This window comes from Oryctolagus cuniculus, chromosome 21 (genome assembly GCF_051225735.1).
Source record: "Oryctolagus cuniculus isolate XC-2025 breed Fujian yellow rabbit chromosome 21, ASM5122573v1, whole genome shotgun sequence".
In the NCBI taxonomy this organism is placed as follows: domain Eukaryota; kingdom Metazoa; phylum Chordata; class Mammalia; order Lagomorpha; family Leporidae; genus Oryctolagus; species Oryctolagus cuniculus.
In genome coordinates this window covers 8,724,269-8,741,370 of record NC_142887.1, presented here as the reverse complement: position 1 = coordinate 8,741,370, position 17,102 = coordinate 8,724,269, and the positions used below count along the sequence as shown (strand labels likewise).

Genomic DNA, 17,102 nt, shown 5'->3' with positions numbered 1-17,102 from the left:
GAAGAGAGTTTTTTGGTGCTCTCCCTCTGCCATTTCCACTGACATCACTCTGGCATGCAGCACTCGTGTGCCTGCATCTTCACAAAGAATGCAAATGCTTCCAAGGCGTCAAGTCTAGAGCTTGTGCTTGGAGCAGAGTGAAAGACTGGCCTTCTGGCAGACGGCGACTTCGTCGCAGCCTCAGCAGCCAGGAGGCTGCTTTGGCACCATGTTTAGCATGGCACCTCACTCCTCAGTGCGCCGCAGGTTGGAAGGGATGGCCTTCAGCATTTTGGAGAGGCTGTGGATGGACGCTGGGGACAAAAGTGCAAAAAACTCATCCACACACGAAGAGGCTGAAGAGAGAAATGAGGCTGTAAATTATGTATAAAAAAATCACAGGCCTGGGGCAGTGAAGAAGTGTTGTCATGAAAAATGAGGTCACCTGCCTTGAAAGGCAGGGTGGGGACTCTGCCGTGCTGAGAGCCTCCCCAGCGTGCAGGCAGCTCAGCCTGTCCCTCCTGGGGGTCAGTGTGCAGGTGACTCAGCCTGTCCCTCCTGGGGGTCAGTGTGCAGGTGTCACTCAGCCTGTCCCTCCTGGGGGTCAGCGTGCAGGCAGCACTCAGCCTGTCCCTCCTGGGGGTCAGCGTACAGGTGTCACTCAGCCTGCCCTCCTGGGGGTCAGCATGCAGGTGTCACTCAGCCTGTCCCTCCTGGGGGTCAGTGTGCAGGTGTCACTCAGCCTGTCCCTCCTGGGGGTCAGCGTGCAGGTGTCACTCAGCCTGTCCCTCCTGGGGGTCAGCGTGCAGGTGTCACTCAGCCTGTCTCTCCTGGGGGTCAGCGTGCAGGTGACGGTCAGCCTGTCCCTCCTGGGGATCAGTGTGCAGGCAGCACTCAGCCTGTCTCTCCTGGGAGTCAGCATGCAGGTGTCACTCAGCCTGTCCCTCCTGGGGGTCAGCGTGCAGGTGTCACTCAGCCTGTCCCTCCTGGGGGTTAGCATGCAGGTGTCACTCAGCCTGTCTCTCCTGGGGGTCAGTGTGCAGGTGTCACTCAGCCTGTCCCTCCCGGGGGTCAGTGTGCAGGCAACACTCAGCCTGTCCCTCCTGGGGGTCAGCATGCAGGTGTCACTCAGCCTGTCCCTCCTGGGGGTCAGCGTGCAGGTGTCACTCAGCCTGTCCCTCCTGGGGGTCAGCGTGCAGGTGATGGTCAGCCTGTCCCTCCTGGGGGTCAGCGTGCAGGCAACACTCAGCCTGTCCCTCCTGGGGGTCAGTGTGCAGGTGTCACTCAGCCTGTCTCTCCTGGGGGTCAGCGTGCAGGTGACGGTCAGCCTGTCCCTCCTGGGGATCAGTGTGCAGGCAGCACTCAGCCTGTCTCTCCTGGGGGTCAGTGTGCAGGTGTCGCTTAGCCTGTCCCTCCTGGGGGTCAGTGTGCAGGCAACACTCAGCCTGTCCCTCCTGGGGGTCAGCATGCAGGTGTCACTCAGCCTGTCTCTCCTGGGGGTCAGCGTGCAGGTGTTGCTCAGCCTGTCCCTCCTGGGGATCAGTGTGCAGGCAGCACTCAGCCTGTCTCTCCTGGGGGTCAGCGTGCAGGTGTTGCTCAGCCTGTCCCTCCTGGGGGTCAGTGTGCAGGTGGCTCAGCCTGTCCCTCTTGGGGGTCAGCGTGCAGGTGTTACTCAGCCTGTCCCTCCTGGGGGTCAGCGTGCAGGCAGCACTCAGCCTGTCCCTCCTGGGGGTCAGTGTGCAGGTGTCACTCAGCCTGTCCCTCCTGGGGGTCAGCGTGCAGGTGACGGTCAGCCTCTCTCCCAGGGGATCAGCACATTGCCTGTCCTCTTAATTTACACTTTCAGTTGCAAGTGACAAGCAGGTTGAAGGCAACAGTTTACTTTGCACACCCAAATTTCCAAGTTGAACAGACTCAGGAGCCCAGAGACCCTTTTCAGACACTGGTTTCTCTCTACACTTGCCTCTGGTTTCCTTCATTTGGGCCTCACTTGAGTCAGTCTTTGTGGACAAAGTATCGCCACGTCTTGATGGACCTTACTTAGGCTATGTGCCCTTCCAGGAAGCTGATTGGACGGCCCGCAGCCTGCGCGACCCAAAGCTGCACTGAGCAGGAATGGGACTCAAAGGAGGGAAGAAGTCCTGGCGCTCAAAGAGGCGGAAGGAGGCCTGGCAGGTGAAATTAGCGCCTGCCTGCAGCACTCAGGAAACTTCCGCGTGGGTCTTTTTCAGTTGTGTTACGGACCTGAGTTTGGCGGTGTGTCCTGGAAGCAGGGGGCAGTTTTTGTCCCTTGTTCCTGTTGTCTTTGTCCCCGCCTGTGCGTCCTCGTCCCGCCTTAGCGCTTACCTCAGCGTCTGCAGCAGGTCCCGTGCTTCGTGTGTGCCCTGCGTGTCAGAATGCATGAATGTGCATGGATTGCATCGCTGGTGAGACTGGAGAAGTCGGAGTCGGAGTCATGGATTTCTCTGTTCAGGGTTCTGACCAGAGGAGAGCCACAGTATCAAGATTACATCTTCCAGTTCCTAGATGATGTGGACGTGGAGTTCATGTCTTCTCTTGACAAGAAGCCACTATTTCCAGGTTTAAAAGGACTGAGAAGCCGGCACTGCGGCTCACTTGGCTAATCCTCTGCCTGTGGCGCTGGCACCCCGAGTTCTAGTCCCGGTTGGGGTGCCATATTCTGTCCCAGTTGCTCCTCTTCCAGTCATCTCTCTGCTGTGGCCCGGGAGGGCAGTGGAGGTTGGGCCCTGCACCCGCATGGGAGACCAGGAGGAAGCACCTGGTTCCTGGCTTCAGATCGGCACAGCATGCTGGCCGTAGCAGCCATCAACAGAAGGAAGAACTTTTCCTCTGTCTCTCTCTCACTGTCTAACTCTGCCTGTCCAAAAAAAAAAAAAAAAAAAAAAGCACTGAGAGACGAATCTTCTATACAGTGGGAATAGTACTAGCAGCTGTCTCAGGAGGGTGCTTAGAAAATGGAATGTGCAATTAATTACAAGTAAAGCTCTTAGGACATGGCCTGTCCCATAATAGCCAAGACTTAGACATTATTTATTATTATTAAAGATTGACTGCATCTCTTAACCTTTTCTAAATTTGAGATAGAGAGTGAGGGGCTGATTTTGGAACCCTGAGTGCCTGAGCTGGAGTGAGCCCTCCACATGTGACAGGAGCAGTGAAATGGTGTCCTGTCTCGTGGATCCTGGTGCAGCCCGCTGCCGAATGTCTGTGGATCCTGGTGCAGCCCACTGCCGAATGTCTGGATCCTGGTGCAGCCCGCTGCCGAATGTCTGTGGATCCTGGTGCAGCCCACTGCCGAACGTCTGGATCCTGGTGCAGCCCACTGCCGAATGTCTGTGGATCCTGGTGCAGCCCGCTGCCGAATGTCTGTGGATCCTGGTGCAGCCCGCTGCCGAATGTCTGTGGATCCTGGTGCAGCCTGTTGTCGAATGTCTGGATCCTGGTGCAGCCCGCTGCCGAATGTCTGTGGATCCTGGTGCAGCCCACTGCCGAATGTCTGGATCCTGGTGCAGCCTGTTGCCGAACATCTGTGGTTCCTGGTGCAGCCCACTGCCGAACGTCTGGATCCTGATGTAGCCAGCTGCTGAATGTCCGTGGACTCGCATTGCTGAGCTGTCTTGCCTGTTGCCTACCAGCTCTGGCTGACGCCTCCTCTTCGGCCACATGGGGAAGTAGCCTCCCCGTCAGACCCCTGGGAACCTCGTCATTCACTGAGATGATGTCGTAGAGCACTGTGCTGGCAGCCCTCTCTACCAAGTGCGTGCTGCTCGTGTGCACCCGCTCTAAGCTGTGTACACGGCTTGGTTCATCAGATCTTCATGTGGTCACTAGGCAGCAGGTCAGGGAGCCCAGACACGGGGGCAGTGACCTGGTTCAGATGCTGCTGATGGGCCCTGAGGGATGAGGGGGAGCTGGGGGGACGGGCGGGGTCAGCTCACCTTGTGCGTAGGTTTGGACAGTAGGATCCTTGCAGGGTGTTTTAGCCCAGGAGGGAAAGAGTCTGAGTTAGGCGAGCTCAGACTGGTGAAGAGAGTGGGCATGGCGATGGGGTAAGACTGACAGTGGAGTGTGGTGTGGCGGTGGGGGAAATCTCGAGGCTAGGACCGAGAGCCCCGGGGCATCAGGAGAAGGAAGACCCCTGCGAGCGAGCCTTGGAGGGACCCTCTGGGGCCTGGTGCTCAGCCCCGGGGTGTGGGGTTCACAGGGTGTGGCTGCTTCTCTTCTTTGTGCTGTTGTCTTTCCTAATTTGAAACCAGAATGAAGGCAATGTTCATTATGTTAATTTACGTTAATAAACCCAGAGAAACAGGCCGTCCCTTCCCAAACGAACCTGAGGCCCAGATTTGGCAAACATGGAGAAGCACTTGTGGGGTGTTGGGGTGGGGTGGGGGTGGAGGTCAGCGCCCAGGGGCCTGAGGCGAGGCCCAGCGTCCGGCTGCGGGTCTGACACCCTGGTGGCAGGTTGCTGCATTGCTGCTCTCGCCCACTGTCCCCTGAGCTGTGTGCTTGCTGACCCGTGTCCTCTTCTCTCCTGTTCAGGACACGGAGCTTCTGAACACCGCCATCCTCACTGGCAAGCCTGTGTCAGTTCCTGTGAGAGTCGTGGGCGTCCAAGAGGACGGCTCCGTGGTGCACGTGTCGGAGTCCGTGGAGTGCAGGTCTGCGGATGAAGACGTCATCAAGGTAGAACAGGACCCTGTCTCCGGACCGCCCTCGCGTGGCTCCCCCGGTCCCAGAGCCTTGCTGTGTCTGAGCGTCCTGTGCTGGGAGGCCCGGAGCCACACTGACCCCACAGAGGAGTGCGTGGCTGACCGCAGAGTCTGCAGGACCAGCAGGCTGCAGCCCGCAGTGCTGGGTCCCCCTCCCTGAGAAAGGGAGCCAGACCCCTGCTCTCAAATGGAAATGACAGTCCATTCTCTTCTCTCTCTCTGCCTTCGTCCCTCTCCCTCGCTCTCCCTCCCTCCATCTTTCCTCGAAGGACAACATTTTCCTAAGTTCAGGAGTTCGTGCACTACCTTCTCAGCTTTCTCAACTCTGTGTGCCTGTCAATATTATTTACTCAGTGTCTTCTTCAGGTGCTTTGCTTTTTGGAGGTGGCCGGTTAGCTCGGTGGGTTAGGGTGTGGTGCCAACAAGTGCAGGTTTCCAAATTTAAAAACTGATTTTGCCTCGCGGCAAGACAAGAGAGCCACCAGCTGCATGTGGTAGCTGTTTGTTCACGTGCATTAAAATCGATGGCATTACAAGTTTTAAAAAGCTCATCGTGTCCCACGGAGCTTTGAGTAGAACCGGAGGGAGACAGTTCAGTCTGGGAATTCGACCACGGGGCGTTTCTGTGGCGTCTTCACTGTGGTGGCAGCATTTTTGCCTCCAGACTCTGTGGAGAAGCAGCCATGGGTGTGTTTCTTTCCACGCTCTTTTTGGGTGCTCGTCGAAGCTCCACGCTGATGGCTTCTGCCCATATGTTCTGGCACATTGGCAGCTGAGAGCTTGCGGAGAAAGGCCTTCTGTCTTTGGAACATCCCTGTCTCCCTTCAGTTGTTGCTGTGTTGTAGAAAACTACAACAAGGCCACGATCCATCCTCCACGTTCTGTGGACTGCTGTTTGGATGTGGTCTGAAACGTGGTCTCCGGACCTGAAACGTGGTTCTCCGGCAGACAGAAAAGCCTCTAGGGGTTTCCCAGTTGTGGGAGAGCTCTGGGGTCCATTTCTCCTCCTGGCAACCTGCGGGAGGCTGGGTCTTCATTCAGAGAGCGTCAGATAAAGAAGCCATGGGGCATTTGAGTCCTGGTTAAAAAATAACACAGGAAACAGGCTCTGGGGGAGCTCACTTCCTGGGCTTGGGACGCGGATTCCCTTGCAGATGGAGGGAGTGCAGGCCCTGCCCTGCGGCTCCTGGCTGTCCTGGTATTCAGGATGCAGCGCTGAACTCCAGGCCTGGGATTTAGCAAGGGCTGGGCGGAGTCCTAGGAGGTGATCTGCGGAGGTGAGAGGTACTGGTGGTGCGTGGCCAGAGCTGGCCTTGGACCCTGCACGTCTGCGACCATCGCTGAGTCCTCCCAGAAAGGAGACACTGCTGAGGGCACGGGTGTTTATGACAGCCTGGGCTCTGTTGTTGCCTGGGCCTTTCATGACCTTCTGAGAGCCTGGGTGGAGCCCCGGCTGGAGGCAGCCTTAGTCCCCTCCCTGGAGCACTTTTCCCAGAGAGGCAAGTCCAAGCTCATGGACCCCATTGTCGCCTCCTGCCTGGTCGTCTCCGTCTCACGGCCCGGTCTGGTCGGTACAGTGTTTTGGGAGATGATGTCTCGCTCAGCTGTCACGTCTGTCACTTCGTGCAGGTGGGGCTTCTTGCAGCCAGTTATTGCCCCCTCTTCAGAGGAGCACAGCGGTGTCTGCAGATCACCAAGACCAGGGCTGCGTTCAGACATTTTAGGGAGCCCAGACCTTGCTCGGATCCTGGTGCGATTTAATTAAAGTGGCCGACAAGTGTTTGTTAGGACGTCAGTGTCAGTGTTGGCAGTAAGTTTTGCTGTGACTCCGAGATGAGTGGAGTTGCCCACAGAGCTGTGTCCTGGCCTTGACCTCCCTGGGGCATCCTCGAGAATGTGGCACAGTCACTGCGCCCCCGGGGAGGCGCCCTCCGTCAGCAGAGTTGTCACTCGGCAGCCACTCGGTCACAGGGCAGAAAGCGCTGTGGTCCCCGGAGAATCTCGCAGGAGTCAGCTGAGACCTGCCTCTGTGGGACACTGCGCTGCGGGTCTGTGTTACAGATGAGGGACAGTGCGAAGTTAGCAAGCCGGGAAATGTGGTCATCCACAAACATCCGCTTCCTGGAGCGGGCGTGCGTGACAGTGGGGCGCCAGAACACGAGGATGCCGCTGGCATCCCGGCCTGATGTGGCAAGGTTAAAGGGGGTGAATGTCACGTTTAAAATTGAAGCTGTTTATTTATTTGGGAGGGAGAGGGAATGGGGAAGGGCCCCCTTCTGTTGGTTCACTCCCCAAATGGCTGCAGCAGCCGCGGCTGGGCCGGCTGGAGCCAGGAGCCCAGAGCTCCTCTCGGTTTCCACGTGGCTCACAGGTACCCGGCTCCTTACGGTATCACTGGTGCTTCCCGGGGTGCACATCAGGAAGCTGGAATCAGGGCAGAGCTGAGACTTGACTTGTGCCTCAGATATGGGATGCAGGCATCTCAACCAGTGACGTAGCTGCAGGGCACGTGCCCAGCCTGGACGTCTACTTTCAAGTAACAAACAACACAGGAAGAGGCCAGCCAAGCAGAGGCCGAGCTCAGACAACGCAACAGCCGTGTGTGGGGCAGCCTGGGCGGTGCTGTCAGTGGTGAAGTCTGGTGAGGCCGCTGTGGGAAGAGGCTGGTGGCCGGCGCCACGGCTCACGAGGCTAATCCTCTGCCTAGCGGCGCCGGCACACCAGGTTCTAGTCCCGGTCGCGGCGCCGGATTCTGTCCCGGTTGCCCCTCTTCCAGGCCAGCTCTCTGCTGTGGCCCAGGAGTGCAGTGGAGGATGGCCCAAGTACTTGGGCCCTGCACCCCATGGGAGACCAGGATAAGTACCTGGCTCCTGCCATCGGATCAGCGCAGTGCGCTGGCCGCAGCACACTGCCCGTGGCGGCCATTGGGGGGTGAACCAACGGCAAAATGAAGACCTTTCTCTCTGTCTCTCTCTCTCACTGTCCACTCTGCCTGTCAAAAAAAAAAAGAGGCTGGCCCAGCACACGTGACTGCTCTGGTGTGACTGCACCAGGGGTTGAGAACACAGGACGCAGGCAGACAAACTGCAGACCAGATCTGCCCAGAGGTGTGTGTGTCTCATATTTTTAGTATTACTATTTAATTTGTTGCAAGTTGTTATTTAATTGGCATTTTCACATGGAGATCAGGATCTCTGGTCCCTTCTGAGAGAAAGCCCCCAGGGGCAGCAGCCCTGGTGCACGGTCCCTCCTGTGAGCCTCAGCTGGAGCGGACAGAAGTCGCCCTGTGCGCGAGGCCCCTGCACCTGCTCGCCGCAGTCCCCACGCCTCCCTCCTGCGCCCACAGGCAGCCCAGGACACCTGTCGCTGCTCTGCTCACCTGTCTGCTGGTGTTCTGGTGTGGGTTTCAGAGGAGGTGAGATGTTGCTTGTTCCGTGGTCCCTGGAATCAAGGAAGCCACGTGTGATAGGTTTCACTGTCACTCTGGCGAGCGGGGAGGGGACGCTGGGGAATTGGATTGTGATCTGCTGAGGAGCGGCTGGGCCTGAGGGCCCTTGAAGCCGAATCCCAGGAGACGTGAATGAAGGGCGAGTGAATGTTGCCAGGCTGGGGTGAAGAGGGCGGCACGGGAGCTTCTTCCCAGTCTTTCAAGGGCCATCATGTGGGCGATGGAGCAGACCTGTGTGCTTTTTCTATTCCAGGAGTGGAAGTTAAAAGGCTCTGCTTTTAGTTCAGTCTAAAAAAGACTGTAGCCGTGGTGAGTCCTGTGGTTAGACTTCCGGGCGGACGATGCTGGTTCTCACCCTGACGCCATCTTCCTTGCTGTTTGACCTGTTTGACCTTGCACAATCACCGCTGCGTCTCCAAGCTCAGATTCCTTCTGTGTACGACGGGGGCTGGGAAGAGATGGTGGGAAGGTCTCTTCCCTGGAGATTCCCCCTTGCCTCACTGGCGGAGGCACTAACCACAGTCACGACGGGTGTTTGGAATTTCAGAAGACAGTGGTTCAAAGCCAAGTTTGTCTTTCATCTGAGCTGTGGGTGAATTCCTGATGCAGCAGAGGGCAGGTGTAGTCTTAGGGGAGATTTTGTGGGAAGTCCAGGTAAGAGCTGTATTTGAGGGGAGCGGAAGATAAGTTTCCCTCTTCACGCTTCTTAGTCTTCTCTCGTATCTTTGGGAGAAGACTTGTCGGAGGTGATCTGCAGACACCCTGATTGTGCGTAACTGGGTTGTCTGTTCCATCGGTGTGCGGTCCGCCCCGGTGTGGAGTTTGGTGGAGGGGCTATGCAGTGAGAACGGGTCTCTACAGGCAGCGGAGGGCGCTCCATCTGTAAGACAGCAGTGATAGTGCACCTGTGTGTCTGCATATTTATCTCCACGTCCAGAAGCTTCCGCTTGTACTCAGTTGTGAGGTCCATGGTGTCCAGGATTCTACTCCCAGTCCTGAGGCAGTGTCTGGAACGTGCAGTAGGTGTGTGGGACACACAGTAGGTGTGTGAGACACGCAGTAGGTGTGTGGAGCACGCAGTAGATGTGTGGAACGTGCAGTAGATGTGTGGAATGTGCAGTAGGTGTTGGAGCACACAGTAGGTGTTAGAGCACACAGTAGGTATCTGGAATGTGCAGTAGGTGTGTGGAACACGCAGTAGGTGTCTGGAACGTGCAGTAGGTGTGTGGAGCATGCAGTAGGTGTTGGAGTACACAGTAGGTTTTAGAACACGCAGTAGGTGTCTGGAATGTGCAGTAGGTGTATGGAGCACGTAGTAGGTGTCTGGAACATGCAGTAGGTGTGTGTGGAACGTGCAGTAAGTATGTGGAACACACAGTAGGTGTTAGAGCACATAGTAGGTATCTGGAATGTGCAGTAGGTGTGTGGAACATGTGGTAGATATCTGGAACATGCAGTAGGTGTTGGAGCACGCAGTAGGTGCTTGTTCTCTGTGAACGGAGCAGTGAGGGGCGAGCTCCCTGAGAACAAGGCTGTGTGTGCGTGACTGGTGTTTACTGGCGCACACAGTGAGTGTGCTGGTCCTGGTCGCCAGAGGGCACACCGGCCCTGACCCTCCTGGTTCTTGTGCAGCGTTTTGCTCTGCACGCAGTCGTCCATCATCCGCGCGTGCTGGGCAATGCACAATGGGCTGTGGGGGCTGCAGAGCTGGACTCAGGGGATCCTGCTCGTAGGAGCTCACCACAGCGGCTGAGTGACCGTAGGGAACACATGTCGCCTGCTTATTACGTGCCAGGTCCTGTCATCAAGGGGGCACTGGAAGCCTTGACCCATTTCATCCTCACGGCAAGGACGTCAAGGAAGGTTCACTGCTGACTGAAGTTCATACATCAGGACACGGCGCATGGGAGGGTGGGGTCGTTCACTCTCGTTCTCGTGTGCGTGGGAGCCTGGGTGCCTGCCTGGGCAGTTTGGCTCTGCAGCCTGTGATCTCAGTGTTGGGGTGTATGTGTGTGCTTGCGTGTGTGCATGCATGTGTGTGTGCATGTGCGTGTGTGTGCACATGTGCTTGTGTGTGCGTGTGTGTGCATGTGTGTATGCAAGTGTGTGCATGCGTGTGTGCATGCATGTGTGCATACACGCAAGTGTGCGTGCATGGATGTGCGTGCATATGCGTGTGTGCACGCATATGTGCGCATGTGCATGTGTGTGTGCATGTGTGTGCGTGCGTGCATTTGTGTGCGTGTATGTGCAAGTGTGCATGTGTGCGCGTGCATATGCGTGTGTGTGCACGCATATGTGCGCATGTGCATGTGTGTATGTGTGTGCGTGTGTGCGTGTATGTGCAAGTGTGCACACGTATGTGCACATGTGCATGTGTGTGCCTGTGTGTGCGTGCATGTGTGTGGGTGTATGTGTAAGCGTGCGTGCATGCATGTGTGTGCATGTGCGTGTGGGGGGGGGGCTTGGGTTTCTCTCAGGAGCTGTCGGCAGAATATAACCCTGTGGTTTTCCCCTCGGGATTGGATGCTCATTGTTTTCTGGATTTGCAGAGGACTTGTGCTTCATCCGCATCACCTGGAAAGCACAGCGCAGTCTCAGGTGTTGCTGGGAGGAATCCTCACCGACTTAGCAGCAGGAACCTCCTATCCTGCAGACATGGCGCTCAACCCTGGGATGGCCCAAGCCCTGGGGGAGAACTGGCTTCCTCCGACCTCCAGAGGCTGTGGCCCCTTCCTCCAAGTCAAAACCCTCAGTGTGGCGTCTTCAGATGTCCCTCCCCACGCTGGCCCTGGGCCCTGGTTCTGTTGTCACGTCTGCTTCTCTGTGACGTTCCTGCCCCCCCATAAGGACTTTTGGGATTGTATTGGGCCCACCTGGATAACCTGTAGCAATAGCCCTGCATTAATGACACTGTAATTAACCCACCATAAACAAGGTGGCTGGAAACAGTAGAAATCTGTTCTCCCACAGTGTTGGAGGCCAGAAGTCCAATCCAGGTCTTACCAGAGGCTCTGGGACAGGTTCCTTCCGCCCCTCCAATTCCTGCTGGTCCCAGACGTCCCGGGCTCGTTGCAGAATCACTTGGATCTGTGCGTTGCTGTCATATTATCCTACCCTGTGTTCTTTTCTTGTAAGGGAGCTTGTTGTAGGACTTAGGGGCCACCCTAGTTCAGGATGGTCTCTCCCTGAGATCTTCAAAGTTATGTCTGTAACTTTATCTAAACAAGGTCATCTTCGCAGAGGCTGGGGATTACAACCCTGACTTGTATTTTGCGAGCCACAGTTCAACCCACAACACCGTGTGACAATATGACTTGGGGTTAGGCCATGGATATATTTTTTCTTATCTTTCTTCCTCCCTCCTTCCCTCCTTCCTCCCCCCCCTCTCCCTCCTTCCTTCCAAGTCTCTCCAAAGGTCTTCAGAGGACAAAAGAAAAACACAATTTCCATATTGTTACTGTGATTTAATTTTTGTGTGTCTGTCTTTGTGACTGATTCTTCTAGTTTTTGTGCATTTGTAATTTTATTGTTCGTCAGTGAATTGTGATTCCCAGAACCATAGAAGCCAGGCGTGCGTCGTCAGCAGGGATTAAACACACTCGTGCTTGGAGGGAAATAAGTGTAAACCCCCATGGATCCTGAAGACTGCGCCCTCCACCTTACAGCCTTTCGACCACAGCTGGACCCACAGTAACGCGTGGTAGAGGGTGATGAAAGCACACAAACATTTTAAAGCCCTCCCTGCCCCAGGCAAGGGTCTTGTTTCAGACCTGGCCTCTGAGGGGTAAGGTACGACAGGGGATGTCAGGAAAATTGTAATTCCTCTGTTGCTTGCTGAGCAGTGCATGGGGAGCTGGTCAGAAGATCAAGCCTCATGGACAAGGTCATCATTTTTCAGAGAGCAGCTGCCTCTCCTGTGTAGTGTGCAAACCTAAAAAAGGCCACGAGATCGGAGTGTCCTTACGTAGTTGGCTTTGCAGAGATGATAGGCAGAAGGTGAGTGTGTTCTCAATGTGGTCCTTGGAAGGGCTTCCCTGAGGTGGTGGCACTGAGAGGGCAACACTGCTCTCCAGGTGGAGGCCTGGACAGGCCTGTGAGGACTGGGCTCTGGCAGGGCTAAGTCGAACTCCTGGGTTGGTGAACATTGTCTCCTCTATTTTTTTTAAGAAAATATTTATTTATTTATTTGAATGCAGAATGAAAGAGGGAGACACACAGAGAGAAAGAAGTCTTCCATCCACTGATTGACTTCCCAAATGGCCTGAACAGCCAGGCCTGGTCAAGGCTGAAGCCAGGAGCCTGGAAGTCCACTTGGGTCTCCCACATGGGTGCAGAGGCCCAAGAACTTGGCCATCTTCTGCCACTTTCCCAGACGCATTAGCAGGGAGCTGGATCAGAAGCAGAGCGTCTGGGACTGGAGGGTTGCCAGCCCTGCATGCAGTGACTTAACTGCTGTGCCATGATGCCCCCTGTATGGTGGTGACTTAACCGCTATGCCACTGTGCCAGCCCTGTATAGTGGTGACTTAACTGCTGTGCCACGATGCCAGCCCTGTATGGTGGTGACTTAACCGCTGAGCCATGATGCCAGCTCGTATAGTGGTGATTTAACTGCTGTGCCACGATGCCCCCCTGTATTGTGGTGACTTAACCGCTGTGCCACGATGCCAGCCCATATAGTGGTGCCTTAACCGCTGTGCCACGATGCCAGCCCTGTATGGTGGTGAGTTAACCGCTGAGCCATGATGCTAGCCCTGTATGGTGGTGACTTAACCGCTGAGCCACGATGCCAGCCCTGTATGGTGGTGACTTGACCTGCTGTGCCACGGTGCCCCCCTGTATGGTGGTGACTTAACCTGCTGTGCCACGATGCCAGCCCATATAGTGGTGACTTAACCGCTGTGTGACTTAACCACTGAGCCACGATGCCAGCCCTGTATGGTGGTGACTTGACCTGCTGTGCCACGATGCCCCCCTGTATAGTGGTGACTTAACCGCTGAGCCACGGTGCCCCCCTGTATGGTGGTGACTTAACCGCTGTGCCACGATGCCCCCCTGTATTTGTTGTAGTTTCAGGTAACAGAAGCCCAGACCCAGCTTCATTTGGCTGTTGTGAGTTTACCTGAAGGCCATAGAGAAGAAGGAAGAGAGATCTAAGGTGTCTTCCACCTTTAGCAGTCCTTGACAAGCATTCCCTTCTCCCTGCCACCTCCAGGAGCCACGCGGCTAAGAATAAGTTGTCAGGCAGTTTGGATGTTATTGCCTAATTTTGTCCTACTTATGCTGGTAATTTGGGCTTTTATTGTTCTGTTCTAATTGGAGATGTGTCATGTATTTCCTGTTGGCCAGGGATAGATACTGCTGTATTTCCAACCTTTTGTTCCTGTCAGCTTCATTATGATTTCAATATTAATTAGATCATTTGTTCATTTCTGTCTTTGGCATCTCTAATTAAGAACTAACATTTGGAATTGTTTCTGCATAGTTTAGGACTATCTCGGAACGAGCCAACACAAGCCTGCAGACCGCCCAGCCCCACTGGCACCGTGAACATCGCCACCTGCTTCCCTCCCTCTTCTGGAAGACTTGCATTCGCTCTTCTTCTTTTTACATATTTATTTATTTATTTATTTATCTGAAAGGCAGAGTTACAGAGAGAAAGGGAGAGAAAGATAGTGAGATCTTCCATCTGCTGGTTCTCTCTCCCAGATGGCTGCAATAGCCAGGAGCCAGTAGCTGCTTCTGAGTCTCCATGTGGGTGGCAGAGACCTAAGCACCTGGCCCACCTCCACTGCTTTCCCAGGTGCCTTAGCAGGGAGCTGGACTGGAAGTGGAGCAGCTGGGACCTGAACTGGCACCCACATGGGATGCTGGCACCGCAGGTGACAGCTTTACCTGCTGTGCCACACACCGGCCCCTGTATCTGCTCTTTTACATCCGGGATCTGCCGAGGTCCAGGGTAGGGGATTTCACTAGGAATGGGCCAGATACGGCCCCTGTGCCCGTGTGTTCTGGAGAGAGAGAGGTGTTCTGTGTTCAGTAAGAGGGTTGAGGATCCTGGTGTCCTTTTATGCTTGATTCACAATTTAGCCTCCTGCTGTGTGGCTTTGCTGGTGGATAGAGGGAGTCAGTTTCATATTCTAGGTCATGTGTTTCTTCAGGAAGGCCAGAACCTTTAAGGAAAGGTTCATTAACTGGGTCACAGTAGGATCCAGACACAGGCACTGGTGTTGTGGGACGACCAGTTAAGCCATTGCCTGTGACACGGGCATCCCGTATGAACCTCTGTTCGAGTACTGACTGCTCAACTTCCAGTCCAGCTCCCTGCCAACGCACCTGGGAAAGCAGTGGAGGATGGCCTGAATACTGGCCCCTGCACACGTGGGAGACCTGGGTGAAGTTCCAGGCTCCTGGCTTTGGCCTGGCCCAGCCTCAGCCGTGGCAGCCATTTAGGAAGTGAACCAGCAGATGGAAGATTGTGTGTGTGTGTGTGTGTGTGTGTGTGTGTGTTTGCTTGTTTCCCTCTCTCTGTAACTTTGCCTTTCAAAATAAATAAATGTATAAGTCTTTTGAAAAGTCAGTCTAAACACAGGCATGAGTGGATCGTGGTCGCGGCTGCTGTCGTCTTCCGTCGGTTTTGTCGCTGTGAGCTCTGGTGTAACTACAGGTGGCAGACGGCTTGTATGACAGTAGATGATCTGAGACAGGTTGAGAGCGTGAGATTCCTGAACCTCCACGCTTTCTTGTGCCCCTCGGATCCCCTCCCCCTGCCCCTCCACTCACTCACGGCAGCCATTCTGCTGTTTGTCACTGAAGGTTGATTTTAATTTTCTAGAGTTTTACATAAATGGAATCATACATACGTGTTCTCTCACTTTTGGTCCTCTTCGTTCTCCCACCCAACCTGATTAGCCTGAGGATCACCCGTGTTGTTTCGTGTTGTCTGTGACTGGTTCCCTGTGGTTGTGCAGTAGCAGTTCATTGTACGGATATGCCATGGTTGGTCAGTCTGATGGACATTTGGGTTGTTCCTGGTTTTGCCTGTTATAACCAATGCTACTAAGAACATTCACATAAACCTTTGTGTGGACATAAACTCTCATTTCAATGCCTTAGGAATTACAGCAGTGTACCATGGGATAAGTGTGCATAACTCTTTTGAGAAACTGCCAGACCATATCTTTAATGGTTGCACCATTTTGCATTCCCATATTCAGGGTTCAAGGGATCTGTTAGCCCTGATTCTTTGCCAACACTTGGTGTTGTCACTATTTTAAATTTTAGCCACTTTTCTTAGGTTTGTGGAACTCTGAATTTCACTAATGATTATGATACTGAGCGTCTTTCCACATGCTGTTTGCTGTTATCAGATGTTTGGCGAGGTAGCTGTTCAAATCCAGTTTTAAAATGGCTTTGCATTTTGAGAGCTCACTTTATATTTGGCTGCACTCCCTTTATCAGCTATATAACATGAGAATATTTCATTCCAGACTGTGTTCTGTCGCTCCACGTCTTGAGAACGTCTTTTGGAGCAGTTTTTCATTTTGATGAGGTCCAGTTTATCATGTTTTTCTTTTACGGATTATGCGTTTGCTGTTGTCTAAGAAACACTGGCCTATCCCAAGCTCACAGAGTTTTCCTTATAGATTTTCTTGTACAAGTTTCATAGTTGTAGCTTTCGCATTTAGGTCTGTGATCCATTTTGAATGAATTTTTGTGTGTGGTCTGAGGTGTAAGGGTCTAAAGTCCTGTTTCTGTGCAGTTCCTACAGCATCATTTATTGGAGGAGGGTTTTTCTCCCACTAAACTGTCTTGGCACCACTGTCAAAAACTAGTTGGCCCTAAGGGTGGGGTTTTGTGTATGCACCCTCAGCCCTAATCCGTTGATCTAGGACTTCCTTCGTGAGAGTACCGTGTTCTCTGCATCACGCAGCTCTGCACTGAGCTCTGTAGCTGGGTTGTGTGAACCATCGGGTGTTTGTATACCTTTACGAGTTCATTTTGGTTGTTTCGGGCCTCTTGAATTTCCATATGTATTTTAGGATAACCTTGTGCATTTCTGCCAGAAGCGCAGGTAGAATTTGGGAGTTTTGATAGGAATCACTCTGAATGTTGGTCCACCACCTGAGTCCTGCCACTGCCACCATCCTTGGCCTCCTGACTCAAGAACACGGGTCTCTCTCCACGGCGTTTATTTCCAGGGAACGAGTTTTTCACTTCTGTTAAGATTGTCCCGAAGTATTTTAATGGTACTGTGAATGGACTTGCTTGCTTACTTTTAGTAGCAGGATGTTTATTGCTGTGTATAAACACATAATTGGCTTCTGCGTATTGATCGTGTATGCTGCGACATAATTAAACTTTAGCAGTTTTTAAAAAGTGGATTCCTTAGGATTCGCGGTTTCCCTGCTTTTTATTGGATACCTGAGGATGCTACCCAGTGCGGGGGCGGGGGCCGGGGGGAGGCACGTCTTCCACCTCTGTGCTGATGAATGTAGCCAATGGCCGAGGACATCACCTGGATGCCTGGTGCTTACTCCACAAGCCTGTTCTAGGCTTTCCAGGTCAGTCACTGCAGGAGTGGGGATTTTTTCCTAGTGCTGATCCCTGCTCATCACTGAGGGCCCAGCACACAGTAGGCCCTCAGTAAATAGCTGTTGAATGCAGGAACTTAAATCCCCAAAACAGCATCCCAGAGTCCCGCACTCAGCCTGCTGTCATGCCCTGCTCCTCCTGTTGTGCGGGGGGCACTGATCTGCAGGACCCTGAGGTGCGGCCGGGGCAGCACAGCCACGCCGTGGGCAACACAGCACATCGCAGGCTTAGGCTGCCTCTCCCAGCTCTCGCTTGTTAGTCTGAGGGCAGAGCTGCTTTGCAAAGCTGTAGAGCCGTTCCTTTCCGCGAGGTCATTCTGAGGGGCCCCGACAGCCCGGGTTTGTGGCT

At 54.2% G+C, this 17,102-nt stretch overlaps 1 protein-coding gene across 3 annotated transcripts in view; it reads left to right on the top strand.

Annotated features, from left to right (window-relative positions):
• Window positions 1–17,102, top strand: part of LOC103345010 (transmembrane protein 132B) — a 364,359-nt gene that overhangs the window by 300,548 nt on the left and 46,709 nt on the right. For all 3 annotated transcript variants that reach the window (XM_070066052.2, XM_070066053.2, XM_089323495.1), the window contains one exon: window positions 4,540–4,683. In XM_070066052.2, the coding sequence (XP_069922153.2) occupies window positions 4,540–4,683 (144 nt within the window). The remainder of the gene's footprint in view (window positions 1–4,539; window positions 4,684–17,102) is intronic.